This window comes from Aotus nancymaae, unplaced genomic scaffold (genome assembly GCF_030222135.1).
Source record: "Aotus nancymaae isolate 86718 unplaced genomic scaffold, 86718_ANA_hifiasm-v0.15.2.pri h1tg000010l, whole genome shotgun sequence".
Lineage (NCBI taxonomy): Eukaryota > Metazoa > Chordata > Mammalia > Primates > Aotidae > Aotus > Aotus nancymaae.
The window spans coordinates 51,832,578-51,855,364 of NW_026988421.1; the positions used below are offsets into that span (position 1 = coordinate 51,832,578).

Sequence of the window (22,787 nt, forward strand, 5' to 3'; positions counted from 1 at the left end):
TTTTTGTTTGTTTCTTTTTGTTTTGTTTTGTTTTGTTTTGCTTTGAGACAGGGTCTCACTCTGTCGCCCGGGCTGGAGTGCACAAACTCGACTTCCTGGACTCACATGATTCTTCTACCTCAGCATCCCGAGTGTGAGTGTCTGGTACTACAGGCATGCACCACCATGCCTGTCAATTTTGTTTAATTTTTAGTTTTAGTAGAGATGGGGTTTCTTCAGGTTGCTCAGGCTAGTCTCAAACTCATGGGCTCGAGGGATCTGCCTATCTGGGCTTCTCAAAGTGCTGGGATTACAGATATGAGCCATCACGCCTGGCCAAAAACCGAGAAGTTTTATGACTCAGTAGGATAGATGTTTTTGGGGAAAAAAAATCCACTTCAGTATATGTGAATGTTTCATAAACCATAAAGATCTCAACAATACACAATGTTGTTTGTATTGCAGTATTCTGTTGGCTTCTAGAATAAATTGGCAATGTCATAAAATGTGAGTCACTCAACATATTAAAATACAAATTTTTATTCACTGTAATTCAATTGGAAATTTACATGGAAAGTAAAGGAAGTCAGCTTTCTAAGAAGTTATCACAACATATATAATAGACATTAAGTCAACAAAGATAACAAACAAAATTTTTAGAAGTCTTCCCACAATTTCATCTTCTAGGCTTTTGGGATTAGTAGTAGAAATTAATATCCAGTTTTTACCAGTCATATCCAGAAAACTCCTGCTCCCTAGGAAAAAAGAGAAAAGTATCCTCAAATGAACACATTGATAATACTGATTCTTTCAATTCAATCTAAGATTTCCACTATAAAAGATAGTGACCAAGGTAAGTCTTCCAGGGAATATTCCATACCTATTTGTAAGCAATCAATGAAATAAAATATTTTTCTCTCCAATAAACACAAATATTTTTCTCCCATTTATTTGACCACTTTATGTCAAAATCACAGGCTTTTCTCTATGCCAAACTTGCCTTTCTTTCTAAAACAAACTGCTCAAGGAACTTTCATAATGGCCATTCCCTTTTCATGTTATCAGTATTAAGTTTACTTATGAAGTATCTACAATCATTTCAATCATTTTTATTGGCACTGGAGAAGCTGCTATTTCTCTAACTTGTACTATTGATGTTACCAGTAAGTAAGAATTTGAAGACACGAAAAAAGGCAGGTACCGATCAAATAATTTTTTTTTTTAATGGTATTTTTCTTTCCTCAAGATCCTGTCTCATGTTTTGGTCACTTACTAAGACATCAAACATTTAATTTCCTCCACATTTCTGTATTAATAAAACAGGATTTTAAAAATACCTGGAATTTGTGGTCTGCATTCCACATTGTTCTGTCGGAACATTTTACCAACTGTCTGTTAGGCAGGGCATTTAGAAACATTTTTAATCCCTTTTACAGGGAATGCAAAGGCAAATAAGTAATTTTCAAAGCCTTACACCAAAGGTCCCCATATATAGTCAACTCAAAATGAACGTCAATATTAAAAAAGGTGGCAAGATTTGGGTAGTAAAATATTTCATCTGCTATTTTCACCCCAAAATCAAAAAGGCAGGTTAACTTTTAAGAAAGAATGAGAAAGAGAGAAGGGAAAAGAGATGAGTACTCTGCCAGAGTACTCATTTTGAGCAATCTTGATTAATTTCTATAATAAATTGCTCCATTCCTAGAGAAGGGAATTACTTGCCGCAAATTATACAGCAATCATTAGCAAAAGAAACACCCAGAATTTTCCCTGCGTGCAACAAATCCTTTTGCCTGTGTTTCAGCAACAAGGAGCAAAAATAATACATGGGTTTGCAAAGTGATTTTCCTTCCCTCCGGAAACCTCAAACTCCACCTTGTGTTTCTTCAGTCTGTGGCTCCCGGGGGTACCTTCAACTCTCTACAAAAAGTAAGAGAGAGACTGAAATAAGAAGTGAGGAGGGGGATAGACAATCGGTGAGACATGAGGAGTGAGTACAGACCCACTTCTCACCTGAATTAATCCCAGGTAGTAGTAGGTAACACAGCTTCTCACTTTTCTGCTCTTGCCAGAACAAAGTGCATTCAGCACAGGTGGTCTCTTAGCAACCTTGACTCCTGTGTTAAAACATAGCAAAAGGGTTTATTGGACAGTGAGGTAGTGTAGGAAGTGGAGGGGCAGGGAGCTTACACAGAAAAACTTTTTTTTTCCTTTAATAAACAGGCATGAGTCTCTGAACACAGAAAAACTTCTAAAATGATTTTCAAAAATAGATAGGAAGGGGCTGGGTGTGGTGGCCCATGCCTGTAATCCCAGCACTTTGGGAGGCTGAGGCGGGTGGATCACCTGAGGTCAGGAGTTCAAGACCAGCCTGGCCAACATGGTGAAACCTTGTCTCTATAAAAAATAAATAAATAAATAGATAGGAAGGAGATGTCTAAGAATAAACTTTTGAAAATATGACACTTTAATTTCTGTTTATCCCAGAATCATATAGCTTAAAACTGAACATTGGACAGAAAGATTAAGCTAAATGTTAGGATTTCCCTGGTGGGGCAAACATTCAACACAATTTTTAAAGAAATAATTCCCTAAAAATTATTTGAAACCAAGACTTTAATATCTTCATGACAAACCATAAAAACCTTTGTATGTCAGGGAACATAACTCATGAGGTTCTGTGTCTGATTTTTAAGACAGTTATCCCTCAGTACCCATGGGGGATTGGTTCTAGGATACCCCACAGATACAGTAACCATGGATACCAAAATCCATAGATGGTCAAGTCTCTGATATAGATGGCATAGGCTTTACATACTACACATATCCTCCTATTTACTGTGAATCATCTCCATATGTTACTTATAATACCTAATACAATGTAAATGCTATGTAAATAGCTGTTATGCTGGAATGTATACAAAACAATGACAAGAAAAGTGTACATATTCAATAGAGACATATAGATTCTTCAAAATATTTTTGATCTGTGGTTGGTTGAATGCGTGGATATGGAACCCATGGATCTGGAGGGCCAACTGTATTATGTTTTAATATTTTGTATCATGTTTACAAACAAATTAGAAAATGGAGGAGTGAATTTGTTACAAAAGACCAGGCTATAAAATCTGATTGCTGTCTCCTTTAACCATGTACAGTCACACGCTGCCTAATGACTTCAGTAAATAAAGGATTGACAGTAGCCCATAAGATTATAACAGAGTTGTAAAGTTCCTATGTCCTAGTGAAGTCATAGTTGTTATAATTGTGGGTCAAGATGGCCAGGGGCAGACCTATATTAATTCTAGCTAAATAATTATAATCTTACTTGGCTCAGAGTACACTGAAGTTTATACACCGAACTAAACTACATTACTGGTGCAGTTAATTAGAAATCAAGCGGCAACAGGAGGCCTAAGTTAAAGACTGTTCGAGAGCGCAGTAACACCAGGGAACACCAGGGTGGTTGCAGAACAGGCAATACTGCTCTGGTCCCACAAATGCTTTCTCAACATGGAGACTGCATGAAGGTCTCGTAAAGAGGACTTGTGCAAAGATCTCCGAGAAGGGAGGCGACCTCTGCTCACAAGATCAGGGAGGGTCTTTGCAGATGGGAATTGGCAAAGAGGAGAAAAGCCTTGCAGGGCAGAGATCACAGAATGCCTCGGGCTCTGTCTAGGTTCTTGGAATATGGAGTAATTTTAATTGCTCTATGCCCTCAATGCTCAGGAGATAAAAGCCCCTTGATGCATTGGATGTGGTCAGACCAGGTAGCTCCTTATCCGATATATTTCTGATGCAGCCGCACCCTGATTGACAATCAGTGATAAACTCAGAGTACTAGGCCAGACATGGTGGCTCACGTCTGTAATCCCAGCACTTTGGGAGGCCGAGGTGGGCGGATCACCTGAGGTCGGGAGTTCGAGATAAGCCTGACCAACATGGAGAAACCCCATCTCTACTAAAAAAAAAAAAAAGCCTCAGAGTACTAGTTTAGCATGTCTTAGAAGGATCTCAAGTGCTGTTAAATGCTCAGAGCACTAGTTTAGCATGTTTTAGAAGGATCTCAAGTGCTCTCCCCTGGCCTATCTTACCTACCCCTTCACCCTCCTCTTCCTTGCCCATAAGATCAATGAGATTATGCACATAATAAAAGTGTTTGGGCTGGGCGTGGTGGCTCACGCCTGTAATCCCAGCCCTTTGGGAGACCAAGGTGGGCAGATCACTTGAGGTCAAGAGTTCGAGACCAGTCTGGCCAACATGGTGAAACCCCATCTTTAAATAAATAAATAAATAAAAAGTGTTTGGAGACCAGAGGGCCAACGTGGTTCCCACACTGGCATTGGTCCCCTGGACCCATGCTGTAAATTCTACTCTTGTGTCTCTGTGTTTATTTCCTTTTCTTTCAATCCCTCGTCACCACTGGGACTAAGGGCACCGAAGTACGGGGTTGGAGCTGGTACCCAACAATAATGTCATAGCACAATGCATTACTCATGTATTTGTGGTAATGTAAACAAACCTATGGCACTGCCAGTCCTATGAACGCATAGCACATACAATGATGTGTGGTACGTCATACTTGATAATGATAATAAATGACTGTTACTAGTTTATGTACTGACTATACTGTAGTTTTTATCATTAATTTAGAGTGCACCCCTTGTACTTTGTTTTTTAAAAAGCTAACTGTAAAACAGCCTGAGGTAGGTCCTCGAGGAGGTACTCCAGAAGACGGCATCATTATCATAGGAGATGACAGCTCCATGCAGGGTATTGTCCCTGAAGACCTTCCAGTGGGACAAGATATGGACGTGGAAGACAGTGATATTAATGATCCTGACCCTGTGCAGACCTAGGCTAATATGTGTGTTTGTGTCTTATAAGTGAAATTAAAAATTTTAATAGAAAAAAGCTTATAGAATTAGGATATAAAGAAAGAAAATATTTGTGTACAGCCATACAATGTGCTTATGCTTTAGACTAAGTATTATTACAAAACAGTCAAAACATTAAGAAAATAAAAATGTTTATAGGCTGGGCGCGGTGGCTCACGCCTGTAATCCTAGCACTTTGGGAGGCCGAGGTGGGTGGATCACCTGAGGTCAGAAGTTCAAGACCAGCCTGGCCACCATGGTGAAACCCCATCTTTAAAAAAAAAAAAAAAGTTTATAAAGTGTCTTCTGGCAGTTCTGCTGTAAGAAGAAAAAAAAGTTTAGAAAGTAAAAAATTATAGTATATGAAAGTTAATATTTTTTCTTTTTCTTTTTTTTTTTTTTTTTTGAGATAGAGTCTTGCTCTTGTTGCCTAGCCTGGAGTGCAATGGCGCCATCTTGGCTCACTGTAACCTCTGCCTCCCAGGTTCAAGTGATTCTCCTGCCTCAGCTTTCCGAGTAGCTGGGATTGCAGGCACGTGCAGCTGATTTTTGCATTATTAGTAGAGATGGGGTTTCACCATGTTGGTCAGGCTGGTCTTGAACTCCTCACCTCATGTGATCCATCTGCCTCAGTCTCCCAAAGTGCTGAGATTACAGAGGTGAGCCACCATTCCCAGCCTATTTCTTTATTTTGAAAGTTAATTTATTATTGAAGAAAGAAAAAAAATAAATTTAGTGTAAGCTAAGTGTACTGCATTTATAAGATGTACAGTAGTGTTCAGTAATGTTCTAGGCCTTCGCATTCACTCACCACTCACTCAGTGACTCATTCAGAGCAGCTTCCAGTCCTGCAAGCTCTATTCATGGTGAGTGCCCTTTACAGGTGGACCACTGTTTATCTTTTATACTGCATTTTTACTGTACCTTTTTAAATTTTTTATTTACTTCATTATTTTTTATCTTTTTGAGATTGTGTCTCATTCTGTCACCCAGGCTGGAGTACAGTGGCACAAACATGGCTCACTGCAGGCTCGACCCCCCACCCCCGCCCCGGGCTCAAGCAACGCTCTCACCTCAGCCGCCTGAGTAGCTGGGACTATAGGCGTGCGCCACCATGCTTGGTTAATTTTTTTTTAATTTTTTTGTAGTGACGGGGTTTCACCGCATTGCCCAACCTGATACTGAAGCCCTGAGCTCAAGTGGTCCACCCTCCTTAGCCTCCAGAGTAGGTAGGGCTACAGGTGTGCACCACCTTGCCTGGCTAATTTTTTATTTTTTGTAGAGACAGAGTCCTGCTATGTTGCCCATGCTAGTCTGAAACTTCTGAACTCAAGCAATCCTGGAGAACAGGAGTGTGATTCTAGCTCACTGCAGCTTCGAACTGCTGGCCCCAAGTGGTCCTCCCACCTCAGCTTTCCAAACCGCTGGGGAGCCACTGCACCTTGACAATGTTAAAACGTTTAAAAATGATTATGACTCATACTGATGACCACCCATTACACTCCTAGGTGTATTTCCCCACCTAAAAAAAATGCATGGCTATATGTAAACAACTTAAATGCCACTAGTACATGGATAAACTGTGGCCTGGTCATATAATGAAGTACTATACTGTCTGGTAGGGGACTTTTGACCCCGTTCCCCGGCCATGTGGAAAGGGCCTAATTCCCGACAAAGGTAGCCCTTCCTCCCCTGCAGGGAGGGGCCCTTATCTCATTCCATCCAGGCCCGGCCTGAGACCAGCAACCTTCCCGCCCGGCCGGTCGCTGAACCAATCACCATCCACCCCATCAGCTCTCCCGTAACCTCCCCTCCCACAAACTCCCGCCCGGCAGGTTTCCTGCCTAGCAACCAACCTGGCCAATCACTACCCGCCGGGTCAACTCCCCCTAGCCTATCACTACCTGCCAGATCAGCTCTCCCGCTGCCCCAGGCCCTCTGCCCCTATAAAACAGATTGAACAAAGAAAGCGCACGCGATTCCTCCCTGCCCGTCGGAGTCGCCCGGAGATCCCAATAAAGTCGGTACTGGTCACCACGCTTCCTGCCTCGTGTCGGTCGAGCGCCTGCCTGCCTCCGTGGGTCGGGGTCCCACAACCGGGGTCGCACATATACAATAATAAAAATTAAACTATAGCTGTAGACAGAAACAATGGTGAATCTTACAAATATGACATTGAATTTAAAAATACAAAGATGAGTGAATCTAACAAAGATAGCATTGAATTTTTAAAAGCAAGACGCAAAAGACAACAGTGTAAGTACATTTATATAAACTAGAAAATCCAGTTAAAGTGCATGGTTTAGGGGTACATGTATGGTTGGCAGTAATGCGGGTAGTAAATTTATCAAGAAAAGAAAGGGATTTGCTGCCACAAAATCAGAATAGGCCTGACTTTAGAAAGTATAGGAGAAGGAAATAGGCAAGAGATTCCAACAATGTTTCATTTATTGTCCCTAGTGGTGGTTACACTAGCAATCACTTTTTACTATTTACTAAACTTTACATAGAACCAACCTTCCTTCCTTCCTTCCTTCCTTCCTTCCTTCCTTCCTTCCTTCCCTCCCTCCCTCCCTCCTTTCCTCCTGTCTCTGTCTCTCTTTCTGTCTCTCTTTCTCTCTCTCTCTCTCTCTCTCTTTCCTTTCTTTCTTTAGTGACAGTCTCACTCTGTAGCCTAGCTTGGAGTGTGGTGGTGCAATCCTATTTCATTGTAGCCTTGAACTCCTGGACTCAAGCAATCCTCCCACCACAGCATCACGAGTAGCTGGTGCCACAGGCATGTGCCACCACACCCAGGCAATTCCTTTTATGTTTATTTTTGTAGAAACGGGATGTCACTATGTTCCTCAGGCTGGTCTTGAACTCCTGGCCTCCAGCAATCCTCCTGCCTCAGGCTCCCAAAGTGGTGGGATTACAGACGTGAGCCACTGTGCCTGTCCTTCATATGTTTTTCTGTATGTATGTTGGACTTCATAATTAAAACAGTAAACAAAATAAAAGACCAGAGAGAAATACATCCAAATGTCAATTGTGGTCATAGTTGTTAAGTTTGGGTGGAAGGAATTTGGGTGATTTCTTTTCCCTTTGCTGTTTCCATTTCTCACTTTTCCCCCCTTGCTGTTTCCATTTTTCACATTCATTCATTTAAAAGGATATTGCCTATATAACTTCAGAACACTAAGGAAAGTAGTCTCATTACTGCTAGTCTTCTTCCCTCTGATATACTTCCAAGTAATGTATACTGATTTTATTTTTGTCAAACCAATCATTATAACAAATACAAAAGAAAGGAAAATTACATTATCTATGAAACATTTTAAGAAAAATATGTAACTTCTATGATAAACAAGGCAAATCTCTTCCACCATGAGAAACAGGAACCATGGGGTTCCTGTTTGTTTTTTCCCCTTGATGTTAGATCTGTTTCTAGAGCTAAATAATTGGAAGGACGCAAATTTGTGTCATCACAAGTTTCCTAACACACCCAGGCTTTACTGTGGATTAAAAGTATGAGTCACATGGTGCTTTGATTTACATTTTGCTAATTAGTTTTCACTCAGCTAGAATCATGGTAGTGTTTCTTTAGGATAGAAGGGGTATTTATTGGAAAGAAAAGCTATTTAACAGCAGCAATTTTCAGGATAGAATATTTCCTAGTTTTTTTTGTTTGTTTGTTTCATCCTAGTTTTTTTTTTTTTTTTTTTTTTTTTTTTCCTTTGAGACGGAGTTTCACTCTTGTTACCCAGGCTGGAGTGCAATGGCGCGATCTCGGCTCACCGCAACCTCCGCCTCCTGGGTTCAGGCAATTCTCCTGCCTCGGCCTCCCAAAGTGCTGGGATTACAGGCGTGAGCCACCGCGCCCGGCCATCCTAGTTTTTTTTTAATCTGATAAAAACATGTACCAAAAAATATACACAAATTTTAAACATGTTAGGATATCTTAAAAACTATGCTACAACTTCTGAATTTGGCTTCAGAAAACAAAAACAAACAAAAAAACTGCGCTACAACTTATTGAATGTGTTTATCTCAAGACCTTGGTCTTTTTTTTTTTTTTTTAATAAAGAGATGGGGTTTCACCATGTTGGCCAAGATGGTCTCGATCTCCTGACCTTGTGATCCACCTCCCTCAGCCTCCCAAAGTGGTGGGATTACAGGCGTGAGCCACCGTGCCCGGCCAAGACCTTGGTCCAAGACCTTGGTCTTATCTTGAACGTAGTGTTTCAACATCATAGTTAAAATGACATGACCTTCCATGTCTGATATGACAGCTGAGGTTATTTTGGGTCAAATATTTATTTTATGTTGAAACTTCAGATGATGGTAAATAATTTCCCTTCCCATGTGAACGTCTCCACCTTTCTTTTCCCCATTTCTAGAGGCCATTGGGAGTCAATTTATTATTTTATAGAATGCTGTAATGGAAGTAGAATGGATACTCTTATCCAATGTATAAGTAATTTTTCCTTTGAGATTCTATCAAGATTCAGGTCCAAATAATCTAATTCAAATTGACCTGTTCATTCCTTATTAGATAGTTGAGTAGTGGTATCCCACAAAGTTAGATGGATGAGAATAGCAGTAACCCTTGGTTTCTAGAAGCTGGATTTCATTGTATTCTCTATTCTTCACTCTGCCACCAGTTTATAGGGCCTTGCCTATGAAACCTTTACTATTTTGTTTTTTTTTTTTTTTTTTTTTTTAAAGAGAGAGAGAGAATAGGAAGGAGAAAAAAGGAAGAGAAAGAGAGAGAGAGAGAATGGGGAGGAGGGAGAAGGAAAAGAAAGAGGGAGAGAGAATGGGAGTATTGCTTTCTTGCCCAGGCTAGAATGCAATTTAGTAATGGGTATTGAAAACCTCTTTTATACTGATAATTATACTTAATGATGTAGTCAGGAAGGAATAAGGGAAGAAGATAACAAACAAACAGCCAACCAATATTTAATTTAAACCTATGAAATGCTATGCGATTACTGAGGAGTGATTTACTTCCAATTATATAGTCACCTTTGGAATAGGTGTGAGGTGGTAATGTATGTTTTGTGTATTTGAAGTGGAGAGTACTATAAATATTTATTAAGTTTACTTGTTCCGGGTCTGAGTTCAAGTTTTGAATATCCTTGTTAATTTTCTATCTCGTTGATCTATAGAATCGTTAGCTCTTCTTGTTGCATTGATCCTTTTGCCATTATGTAATGTCATTCCTCGCCTCTTTTGATCTTTGTTGCATTAAAGTCTACTTTATCAGAGGTGAGAATTGCATCTCCTGCTTTTTGTTTATTAGTTTATTTTTACTCTCTGTTCAATTGGTAAATCTTCCTCCTTCTCTCTGAGTCTTTGTGTATTGTTTCATGTAAGATGGGCCCGGATGCAGCATACCGATGGGTTTTGGCTTTTTATCCAATTAAAATATATATAAGTTTAATACCAGCATTTGATGCTAGCTGGCTGTTTTGCCCATTAGTTGATGTGAATTTTTTATTGTGTTAAAGTTCTTTGCTTTTTGATATATTTTTGGAAAGGCTAATATTGGTTGTTCCTTTATATGTATAGTGCTTCTTTCAGAAGCTCTTGTAAAGCAGGCCTGGTGGTGGTGAACTCTCTAAGTACTTGTTTGTTCGCAAAAGATTTAATTTTTCCTTCACTCATAAAGCTTAGTTTGGCTGGATAGGAAATTCTGGGTTGAAAGTTCTTTTCTTTAAGGATGTTAAATATTGGTCCCCACTCTTTTCTGGCTTGTAGGGTTTCTGCTGAGAGATCTGCTGTAAGTCTGATAGGTTTCCCTTTATGGGTAACCTGAACTTTCTCTCTAGCTGCCCTTAGTATTTTCTCCTTCATTTCAACCCTAATAAATCTGGCAATTATGTGCCTTGGGGTTGGTCTTCTTGAAGAATATCTTTGTGGTGTTCTCTGTATTACCTGGAGTTGAATATTACCCTGCCTTGCCAGGTTGGGAAAATTTTCCTGAATGATATCCTGAAGAGTATTTTCCAACTTGGATTCATTCTCTTCATCACATTCAGGTACACCTATCAAACGTAAATTAGGTCTTTTCACATAGTCCCATATTTCCTGGAGACTTTGCTCATTCCTTTTCATCCTTTTTTCTGCATTCTTGTCTTCTCGTTTCATTTCACTGAGCTGGTCCTCGACTTCTGATATCCTTCCTTCCGCTTGATCAATTCGACTGTTTAAACTTGTGCATGCTTCGCGAAGTTCTCGTGTTGTGTTTTTCAGCTCCATCAATTCACTTATATTCTTCTCTAAATTGTCCATTCTCATTAACATTTCGTCAAACCTTTTTTCAAGGTTCTTAGTTTCTTTGCATTGGGTTAGAATAAGTTCTTTTAATTCACAGAAGTTTCTTATCACCCACGTTTGGAAACCTGCTTCTGTTATTGGAACACCCGTGTAATCTATTAAGCCTTGTTCCGTTACTAATGAGGAATTGCAATCCCCTGTAGAGGGAGAGGCATTCGGATTTTGAGTATTCTCTGCCTTTTTACGCTGGTTTCTTCCCTTCATTATATATTTGTCCGTCTGTCGTCTTTATAATTACCGACTTTCTAACTGGGTCTCTGACGTCCAACTTGTTGATTCCCTGCGCCGAAATCTGAGCAATCCACTGAGCCGGCCAAAAGAGCGGTGTTAAGATTGATGGTGCTTTTCTGCCCGGGAATATCCGGACTCTGCACCAAGAACTGGCGTGCTAAGGCACCAGCAAAACCGCCACGCCGGCCACAAGAGTCGCCCTGGCGACCCGTGGAGCTCCTCCACTGGGAATCTCGTGGTCCGTGAGCAACTAATATTCGTCTGAAAGTGTGGCGTCCTCTCGTTCTTTGCGCTTTCACTGGGAGGTACGTGCCCGAGCTGCTAATCATCAGCCATCTTGGATCTCTCTCCCCTCTACTATTTTGTTTTTAAATATTTTTTTAAAAAGGAGTTTGCCGGGTGTGGTGGCTCACGCCTGTAATCCCAGCACTTTGGGAGGCCAGGGTGGGTGGATCACGAGGTTCAGAGATCGAGACCATCCTAGCCAACATGGTGAAACCCCATCCCTACTAAAAATACAAAAATTAGCCAAGCACGGTGGCACACGCCTGTTGTCCCAGCTACTCGGGAGGCTGAGGCGGAACAATCGTTTGGACCCAGGAGGCGAAGGCTGCAGTGAGCTGAGATTGTGCCACTGCACTCCAGCCTTGCGACAGAGCAAGACTCCGTCTCAAAAATAAATAAGTAAATAAAAATTTAAAAAAGGAGTTTTTCAAATCAACTCTGACTCCAGGGACCATAAGAAGAGTGTATTTTCTAAATGGCTTGGTCCCCTAGCAAAAAAAAAAAAAAAAAACTACAACAAAACAAACAAACAAAAAATCCCACTGTTATATAAAAGTATTACTAGTTCTGAGACTTCACACTTTTCTCAATTTCTCCTAACCGCTAACATTTCTCTTTATTAAGTGTGGATTTTGGGTTAGGGCAAAGAACAGAATGAATATACTTTGCAAAGTCTCTTTTTCACTCAAAAGAAAAACATTTTTCATTGGATTCAAGTTTATAGTCTTAAACACATGAGTCACACTTCAAAAATATTTTCTTTTTTGATAAAAATTTTCTAATCCTTCTCCTTGTTTCAGTCAATATCTAACAGTTAAGATAATACTGATAGAAGTTCCCTAGAGGCACATGTTGAAAAATGAGACACAATTGAAATCTGTTCATTTTTTGCTTAATAGGCCACCTAAGTAAATAATATTAATAATTATCACCATTTATTGAGGGCCTATTATGTGCCTTGCACTGCTTATGCACTATCGGAAGATGAAGAACACTGAGTATTCCGTGCGGTAGTTTAGAAACTAATCCAGTACTTCAGCTTCCAGATGCCACACTCTTTCAAGTATACTGATTTATTCGTTTTCAAATGAAAAGTTACTTTTGAAAAGATCTACATTATAATGGAAATTGACTATACTGGCATGGAAACATCACATAATTATTAATGGCCTCTCTCCTTCTTCAGTGCTGGAGCCTTTCTATATATGTGAGCTGCTGCCTGTAGAACAATGGGATAGGGGGGCTCACAGTTACCCCTCTGGGCCTGGTAACCCCACATTTGCCAGAATTCACTTTACAACAGTTAGTTGCTAATTTATTCACATCAAAACAATCTGCCCCTTTGTAAATGGGACATTGCCCAGATCACAACTGTGAGCTCACTATTTAACAACAAATTTCGCTGGAAGTACAGTTTTTTGAGATTGAGTTTCGCTCTTGTTGCCCAGGCTAGAGTGCAATAGTGTGATTTCAGCTCACCACAATCTCTGTCTCCTGGGTTCAAGAGGAGACAGAGTCTCCTCAAGCTCTCCCCAGCTACTTGCCTCAGCTTCCCAAGTAGCTGGGATTACAGGCATGTGCTACCACACCAGGATAATTTTTGTATCTTTAGTAGAGACAAGGTTTCTCCATGTTGGTCAAGCTGGTCTCAAATTCCCAACATCAGGTGATCGGCCCACCTGGGCCTCCCAAAGCGCTGGGATTATAGGTGTGAGCCACTGTGCCTGGCCAAAAGTATAGTTTTTATTATTTATTTTATTATATTTTACTATCTATTTTATTCATGTTTATTATTTGTTTTTAACCACTTGTCACCTTATGGCAAACAAGTTTCTCCCATTGACTTCCTTAATATTAACTAAGCTGAGAAATAGTAAGAATGCCGCCAAGACATGGTGTTTGACAGATGGGTCTAGAATCAGACTGACAGCGTTTGAATCTCAAGTCCGCCACTGCGCGTGAGATCTTAAGCAAGTTACATTAACTCTGTGCCTCAGCTGGCGGTTCCATAAAATGGTGATAATGGTACCTGCTTCTTGGGGTCGTCTGAGAATTAAATGAGATAATACTTGTGCCTAGAAAGTAAACATCTAATAAGTGATAGTGTCTATTATTAATTACAGTCTAGCATATTACTGTTAGACAGTAGCCCTTGAATGAATCATTCTCCTCAAGTTCTCTTTAAGCGTCTAAACAGGCCAAACTATTCAACTCCTATTCAACCTTTAAGATTCAATGTCAGCTCCTCTGTGATCCAATCTGACTTCCTTAGACAGAATGTATTTCCCACTTGTCTGTATCATGTTGCCAGTGAGCACACTGTATCATGGTTGTTTACATGCAATACCCCATAGTCAGGGCTGCCTTCCTAGAAGGTGCGGGATGGCCTTATTCATCCTGTATTCCGGTACCTCACAGTCTCTGAAACTAATTAGTTCTCAACAAATACTGACTTGACTACATTAAAGTAGAAGCTTTCTGGGAAGAATGAAAGCTCACTTTGTCCAAATGACAATTATAACAAGAAAAATATACATACTAAGTCTACTTTTCCCAGAAAATAATTTAAAAAATAAAATCCCAAAGTTGGGTGCTTGCAACTTGTCTCCCTAAGGAAAACATCTCCCTTTCCCAGAATGTTTATGTTCAAGAAAATTGTCTTTTAGAAACTTGAGAAATCATATGGGAATTATGTCTTACTAATGCTTTTCCTTTTGTTTTTGTTTTTTTGCTTGTAATTGGGGAAGCAAGTCAAGTTGCTGGAAGACAAGAAAAACTTGGCACAGGAGCTGCAGGGTTTTAGAATGGGATGATCTGTTGGGATGGTCACTGTTTCTACGGCATACTGGAGGTTTGTCCTCACTGAACTCAAATTCGGGTAATTTGGGAAAATTTGGGCATATGCAATTGTAAATGGATTGTGTTCTGCAAGCTTCTAAAATTTGAGTTCAAGCTGCATTTTCTGAACTCATTAAGGTCTCTTTCAATTCTGCCCAAAGTTGAATCATATGCGAAAGGGAATTTAACACATATCCGAGAAATTAACTTATCAATGACATGAGCCTTGTATGATAGAAAGCTTGTATGAGAATTAAATAATGGCCTATGGCTCTATGTTTAAATGCTGGCAGGCATTATTCTTGCACCTTGTTTCCTGATAAAGACATGATTTCGAGCCGGGCGCGGTGGCTCACTCCTGTAATCCCAGCACTTTGGGAGGCCAAGGCGGGTGGATCACGAGGTCAAGATACCGAGACCATCCCGGTCAACATGGTGAAACCCTGTCTCTACTAAAAATACAAAAAATTAGCTGGGCATGGTGGCGCGTGCCTGTAATCCCAGCTACTCAGGAGGCTGAGGCAGGAGACTTGCCTGAACCCAGGAGGCGGAGGTTGCGGTGAGCCGAGATCGCGCCATTGCACTCCAGCCTGGGTAACGAGCGAAACTCTGTCTCAAAAAAAAGAAAAAAAAGAAAAAAGACATGATTTCAAGGAATTTATTCTCTTTCCAGCTAAGAAAAACAACGATGGGGAAAGATTGAAAGTACTAATGAAATGTTGGTATAGAAAAGATATTAGAGCTTTTGTAAACTTCTCGTTTGACAAATGAGGCCCAGAGAAGGGAAAAGACTTGTCTGAGGTCACGCAGCGGCTTTTTCCAAAGTTAGTGCCACAGTTGACTCAGTAATTTTCTGACATTTATGATAGACTGGATTCTGCGTTTCACCAGAGTTGGCTACGTGATCACCCTCCAACATCTTTCATTCGGGCCCATGTATAACCAGAGAGTCCAGAGCAAAGCAAATCACAAGTGAAAAGCGAAAAATGTGGCAGGTCAGGGCCACAGGGTAAAGAATTTGACAAAGTGGACTTCGACTGAACACAGAAACATGTTTTTCACAGATGATCAGGCAGCAAGATGGAGTGAGGAGACAGTACAGGCTTTGGACCGGATGGAACCGGTTTTAGATCCCGGCTCTTACCAGTATTAACTCTGCAACTTGGACAAAGCACCTAACCTCAGATGCAACCCCATCTGGAGAACAGAGAGAGTAATATCCATCTTGTGGGGGGTTGAAAGGACTTTATTCATAACTAAAGTTCAGTGCCTTCTACACACACTTTGATTTTAATCTCATACAACTTTACGAGGTAGAATATTCATACCACTATTATCTTACTCGAAAAGACGGAAACCCAGAGAGGTTAAGTAAGTTGTCCAAGGTTACACATGTAGTAAGAGGTGACCAAGGATTTTTATGGAGATTTGTTTGGCTCCAATGCCCACTGCCTTAGCCACTGCAATATTGCAGGACTGGTAAAAATGTAATCCAAGAGGCCAGGCGTGGTGGCTCACACCTGTAATCCCAGCACTTTAGGAGGCCAAGGCAGGCAGATCACCTGAGGTCAGGAGTTCAAGATCAGCCTGGCCAACATGCCAAAACCCTGTCTCTACTAAAAATACAAAAATTAGCTGGGCATGGTGGTACGCACCTTAGTCCCAGCTACTTGGGAGGCTGAGGCACAAGAACCGCTTGAACCTGGGGGGCAGCGGTTCAGTGAGGCGGGATCATACCACTGAACTCCAGCCTGAGTCTCACAAAACAAAACAAGCAAACAAAAATGTAAGCCAAGAGCCCAGCGTGCTGCCTGACACTCGATAAACAGCGCTTAGTTAAAGGAAGCATCAGATTCAGAAAGACAGTCATTTCCTTGCAGCCCAACCATGAAGAGGGATGGAGTGGCTGGGTTAGATGAGAGGAAATGAATAGCCCTTAAGAGATGGAAAGCCCAGAGAAGCTGAGGCAGACACACAGACACATGAGCAGCAGGCGTCGGCTCACCTGGCAGCACTCCTGAGGGGCCCTCTGATCACCCACCGGCCCCCGGTGGAAAAGCAGGTCTCAGACCCATCAGGATCCACTGTGTTTCTCTTCCCTTCAACAAAACCTCTCATGTTCTCTCTCTCTCTCTCGCTCTCTCTTTTTTTGAGACAGAGTTTCGCTCTTGTTGCCTGGGCTGGAGTGCAGTGGTGTGATCTCAGCTAACTGCAACCTCTGCCTCCTTGGTTCAAGTGATTCTCCTGCCTCAGCCTCCCGAGTAGCAGGGATTATAGGCATGTGCCACCACACTGGCTAATGTTTGTGCTTTTAGTAGAGACAGGGTTTCACCATGTCGAACAGGCTGGTCTTGAACTCCTGACCTCAGGTGATCCGTCCGCCTCAGCCTCCCAAAGTGCTGGGATTACAGGCGTGAGCCACCGTGACTGGCCCACTCAACTTCCTTTTTAGGTCAACACCTGTTCAGTTTTGGCTTTCCCATTGATGGCCATGCCTCAAATGTTAGAAGTAAATGTTCTAGCCCTAAAATGAACAATTTTTCTACATATGAACAAACATGACTTCTGAATCATCCACTATCAGGACTCTGAACGCTAAAGTTTCTAGCTGGCAAATTCTTGCCCTAAACAGATCATACATTGCCCCTAAGATGACATAAACTTACTCAGTTATGGGCACTGAACATTAAGAAATATCCTAGAACTGAAATAATCAAAATGTTAACAACATTCTCCCTGCCAAGTTTTCCAGCCCTCCTCATGAGTTGCAGTTGTGATGCGCTTTTACAAAGCCGGATGAAATGCCCCGGGCCCTGGCTGGGGACCAGCTGTGTGAGGCTTCCTCAGAGAGCCCCAACACAGTGGGGACAGTGGACACTTGTCCTTCGAGTGGTGTGAGGATCAGGAATGGGGCCGAGGGAGGTTGTTTGTTAGGTTTGTGTTTTTTGACCTGCACATCTCAGATATCCAAACAAGTGTCATTCCCATTTGGAGATGGTGACTGGAGGTGAGTGGGGCAATCTCAGGACTTTTTTGAGTTCTCAAAAGCATTTGACAAAACATTTTAAATGGCACATACTCCTTGGTATAAATTCACTGCTGGTAATATTTTTATGTTTTTAGGTGCAGATTTCATTTCTGAAACAAACTGATTGTTCTTTGGAGTCAAGTTTAGCCGAAAATAGATGGCTAGGCTGGAGAACAGAATTTCAAGTTTAAATGACAGACTATGACCACCTTTAGAGCAGAAATGATACCTCCAGCATTTTGTACAGAGCTTGGAACAAAGTAAGTGTACAATAACTCTTTTGTTCTCCATAGGGTGGATGAGGTGTGACTTTCAGGTGTTGCTCTTCTATGCTTCACAAAGTCATTACTTAGAAGTTGGTAGTTGGCCAGATGTTGTGGCTCATGCCTGTAATTCCAGCACTTTGGGAGGCCAAGGTGGTGGATCACTTGAGTCCAGGAGTTTAAGGCCAGCCTGGACAATATGGCAAAACCCTGTCTCTACCAAAAAAAAAAAAAAAGAAGAAGAAAAAATTAGCTGGGCATGTTGGTGCACACCTGTAGTCCCAGGTACTTGGGAGGCTGAGGTGGAAGGATCACTTGAGCCCAGGAGATGGAAGTTGCAGTGAGGTAATATCATGCCACTGCACTCCAGCCTGGGAAACAGAGTGGTACCCTGGCTCAAAAAAAAAAAAAAAAAAAAAAAAAGAGCTGGGCAAGGTCATTCACGCCTGTAATCCCAGCACTTTGGGAGGCCGAGGTGGGTGGGTCACAAGGTCAGGAGTTCGACACCAGCCTGGCCAATATGATGAACCCCGTCTCTGCTACAAATACAAAAATTAGCTGGGCATAGTGGCGGGCCCCTGTAATCCTAGCTACTCGGGAGACTGAGGCAGGAGAATCACTACCCTACTTGGGAGGCAGACGTTACAGTGAGCTGAGATCATGCCACTACACTCCAGCCTGGGTAGTGATACCCAAGGAGGACTGAACCATGAGCAAGCCCATTCTGACTTTTATAGATTCCATATTAGGTTAACACATGGTGTTTTGCACAGGGTAGAAATTAAACACATATTTGCACAATTAAAGTTTATAAAGGAAAACAAAAATCCAATCATATCTCCTGAGTTACAGGGCAACACTTTGGAAAACAGATGTTGAGACAACCCTCTTTCTGTCTTATCCAGACACACAGAATCTGATGTAGCAAGGATGGAAATCAGTCCTTTGGAAACATAGAAAGACAGCTAAAAGACAAATTTTAGAATGCTGATTATAATAGAACAGATAAGTTTATGGAAGTAACAGTTTATATTTTGAAGTGGTTTTGGGAGGTTTCTCATTATCGTTGATCTTAGCTGTAGACTTAATGTCTTGATTGCTAACAACATACCATCCTCCAATCCACCTGTCTTCAGCATTTGCATGATTTACACTATTCTAAAAATGAAGTTATTAAAAGTAGTAAAAGTCAAATATTGCCTCTACAGTTTAAATTCAGGTTTCCCATCAAAAACCACATTTGGAGGCTCTGGATTTAAATTGGAAACAAATGAGAGATAATTAGGAAGATTCAGGAAAAACTCAAAGAAGCAATTTATAAATGTGTTAAAATAACTGTCACTGTCACTATACTTGGCTGCTTAGAAACACTGAGTAAACCCCACCATGTTGTAAAAGAGACTGTGATTCTCATTTTTCAAATGAGCAAACTGAGGCTCAGAGTAGTTGAGTACTTACTTAGGATCACACAGCTTGTACGTGGTCCAAGCCAGGGCGCAGCAACAAGCCCACATCTGCCTCCTCCCAGTTCACTGTAATGCCTCCCTTACACATTTTATTTAGAAGCCTGGTGCACATGTTCAAGAACTGAATATACATAAGCAAAGCAGAAAGCTGTATTAGTCTATGGTCTTGAAGAAGGATTGGGGTATCAGGTTTCAGCTCTGCTGAAGAGAACCAAACAGGGCATTGGCCTTTCTGGGCCTCAGGGTCCCCCCTTTCTAGACAGAAAACATAGTGACCTACTTTGAAGGACTCTCAGAAGCAACCATTATAAAGAAGGCTGCAAAGGCAAAGCTTTTGGCTAAAAATCAAGGAAGTAATGAACCCATGGAACAAGACAGGTGCCCTCTGTGATCCAAACCTAGAGCAAGGGGGGAAAAGACCAAAAGTGCCCAGGTCTCCTGTCCAACTCCTGTCTCCTCCCCCTCATCCCCCACATATACTTTTCATATGTGAAAATTCTCTTTGAAATCACTGAAATTCTATATGGAGAAGAAATACAAGGAGACAGGAGGTCAAGCTGCGGCCACAAGGCTTGGTCAAGTAATTTATGTATCACTAATCCTTTGCTTCTCCTCCTGCCTTTATTTAACCAAAAGAAAATGAAAGGAGTAGAAATCTAATTCATTAATCTCTCTTTATAATCAGCCTTATAAAAACCAGAGATGTGTTGCAGGGAATAGGAAACAGGCTTTGTGAGTCTTAGTGAATTTTAACCTACTATATTCTCCCTCTATCAGAAGCACAGAAGAGTCACGCTAAACTTTCCTCCAACATCAACATCTTAAAATGCTATATTAAAAAAAACACACACTTACTGTTCAGGGTTTCAATAAGCGTAGTCCAAAGTCAAGGGAATGATCTCTCTCTTTTATGAAAAACACCATATGGTCTTGGTGGATCAGGAGGCTCACTGGTCTGTTATTAATAACTGGCTTAGAGCTTTATGAAGAAACATGAGCCAGAATGTCACAGGAGGAGGCAAGTGGAAAGACATTGACAGGCACAGGTGGAATAAATTATAAAAAGAGACACTTATGCCCACACAGGAACTCAAAGAACCCATGAGAAGGAGATCAGTTCCTCTACAATCAATAGACCTTTATGTCAAGTGTTTGAAGAGTTAAACAACCAACAAAAATAACCCGAATGTCAAAAAACACCATGACTCATTTAAGGTTATACTATCCTTGGCTCTTCTGAACAATTCTTTTCCATGGACATCTGAATATATTTTTAAATTTATACATAAAATGTACATATATTGTTTACATGTTGTTTACATTAACTCCTCAATTTTAGAAATATGTCAATAAACAGATTTTGAAATGCACATTATAAACTTTTTACAGTTGTTTTTACCTGTGAGCATATCAGCTGTCCTCCCTTAGAGATCCCAAAACAATTCCTGGAAACGTATAGGTATATGTTGGGGTTGGAGGCTGGATCTTGAGATTGTATCATACATAAAAAGAAACCTGTAGAATTGATGTGGTCAGAACAGAGGTGTAATTATCACCTGGCTCTGGTTTGCAGTGGTTCTCCTCTTTTGAAAACTTATATTTCAAAACCTTCCAAATTCTGTGCTGCCCCCTCCTCCCCCACAAATGATACCAAATTGTTTATACTATTAACAGTATGTTTTATACCTAATTACATTAAACACGGGCTCTGTCTGAAGTATCAAAAGAAACTGACAATTATGTGGCTGGGAGTGGTGGTTCATGCCTGTAATACCAGCACTTCGGGAGACCAAAGCAGGCAAATGACTTGAGCTCAAAAGTTCGAGACCAGCCTGGGCAGCATGGTGAAACCCAGTATGTACTAACAAATACAGAAAATTGCCCAGGTGTGGTGGCGCATGCCTATAGTCCCAGCTACTCAGAAGACTGAGGTAGGAGGTTCATTTGAATCCAGTAGACAGAGGTTGCAGTGAGCCAAGATCATGCCATGACTCTCCAGCCTAGGTAACAGAGCAAGACTCTGTCTCAAAAAATAAAAAAGAAAACTGACAATTAGAGAAAAGTTATTGAAATATATAAAGGTACATTACTTATCTCTTTATGGAGCAATGCTTGTTAAATTGCTTCTTTTTGTTTTTTAAATAGAGACCAGATACTCACTCTGTCACCCAGGCTGAAGTACAGTATCATGATCATAGCTCACTGCAGCTTTGAACTCCTGACTTTAAGCAATCTTCCCACCTTGGCCTCTTGAGTAGCTGAAACCACAGGCATGTGCCACTGTACCCAGCTAAATTTTTCTTTTTTTCATTTTTTGTAGAGATGAGGTCTTGCTATGCTCCCAGTCTGGTCTTGCATCCTGGACTCAAGTGATCCTTCTGCCTCCACCTCCCAATGTGATGGAATTACCGCCGTGAGCCACTGCACACAGCCAATTGCTTCATTCTTAAGATTCCAGCTACGTGTCACCCTGGCTCAGACCTAGTAACTGGTCTTTTGTCAAACTAAACCTTTTTTCAGCTAAATGCTGTGATGGGTGGGGGTGGACACCTCACTACAAAGCTCACACAGTGGAGAGTTATTCTACTGAGGCAACTGTGAAAAAGAGAAACTAATATGCTAGTGATACCCAGTTTAATAGATGGGAGAGAAGGAGTGGAATAGGTATAGGGCCTTTCTTTTTTTCCCATTCTCTGGTCAAGTCAAAAATTTTGAGTATCCACTGAATATGTGTATTTTCATTTATAGAACATATGCATGTACTATTGTAAATATGTCGTTTACATCACAAAATACAAATACCATTTTTTTTAATGTTATCAGGAGAAAGCTTGAGTACAAATACAATTTCTCAAAGAAGAAACGTAAAAATAAATAGACATTCTAGTGTTTTCTTAACACACTTCCAGTGGTCCATCTTTACGGGTCCCTGGGGCATGGACACCCCACTCTGCAGCTGACTGATGAGTGTTCAGAACACTAGGCCCACTATTAGCTGTTCCGGATTGAACTGCATCCGCTAGAGACATTTTCAAGCTCAAATCCTGAGTACCTGTGAATGTGACCCTATATGGAATAGGGCCTTGCTAATGTAATCAAGATGAGATCATGCTGGATTCGGGTGGGCCCTAATCCAGTGACCCAAGTCCTTGTAAGAAGCAGGAAATTAGGACATAGTCAGACACACAGGGAGACATCATGTAACAAAGGAAACAGATATTGGAGTGATGTGTCCACAAGCCAAGGAATACCAAGGACTGTTGGAAACCACCAGAGAAGCAAGTTAGAGGCAAAGAAAGACCCTCCCCCAGAGCCTTCAGAGGGGCCGTGGTCCTGCTGACACCTTGATCTTGGTTTTCTAGTCTCCAGAACTGACACAATAAATTTCTGTTGTTTTAAGCCACCCTGTTGGTGGTAAAATTGGGCTTCGAATACTTTAAAAAGTATTTCTATAAAAAACTAATGCAAATGTTTTAAGAATTCAAATTCATAAAATTTA

General features: G+C 41.0%; 1 protein-coding gene across 4 annotated transcripts in view; it reads right to left on the minus strand.

The window, feature by feature from the left end:
- Positions 1-503: 503 nt before the first annotated feature.
- MRLN (myoregulin) overlaps positions 504-22,787 on the minus strand; it is a 37,406-nt gene continuing 15,122 nt past the window's right edge. The window contains exons 2-6 of one of the 4 annotated variants that reach the window (XM_064374151.1): positions 20,688-20,803; positions 20,144-20,267; positions 15,024-15,144; positions 1,993-2,096; positions 504-734 (exon numbers count right to left, since the gene is read on the minus strand). In XM_064374151.1, the coding sequence (XP_064230221.1) occupies positions 574-714 (141 nt within the window). In that variant the 5' untranslated portion in view covers positions 715-734; positions 1,993-2,096; positions 15,024-15,144; positions 20,144-20,267; positions 20,688-20,803 and the 3' untranslated portion in view covers positions 504-573. Of the gene's footprint in view, positions 735-1,854; positions 1,900-1,985; positions 2,097-15,023; positions 15,145-20,143; positions 20,268-20,687; positions 20,804-22,787 lie in introns of those variants that run through there. The other 3 variants (XM_064374150.1, XM_012445786.3, XM_064374149.1) reach the window with 3 other exon arrangements.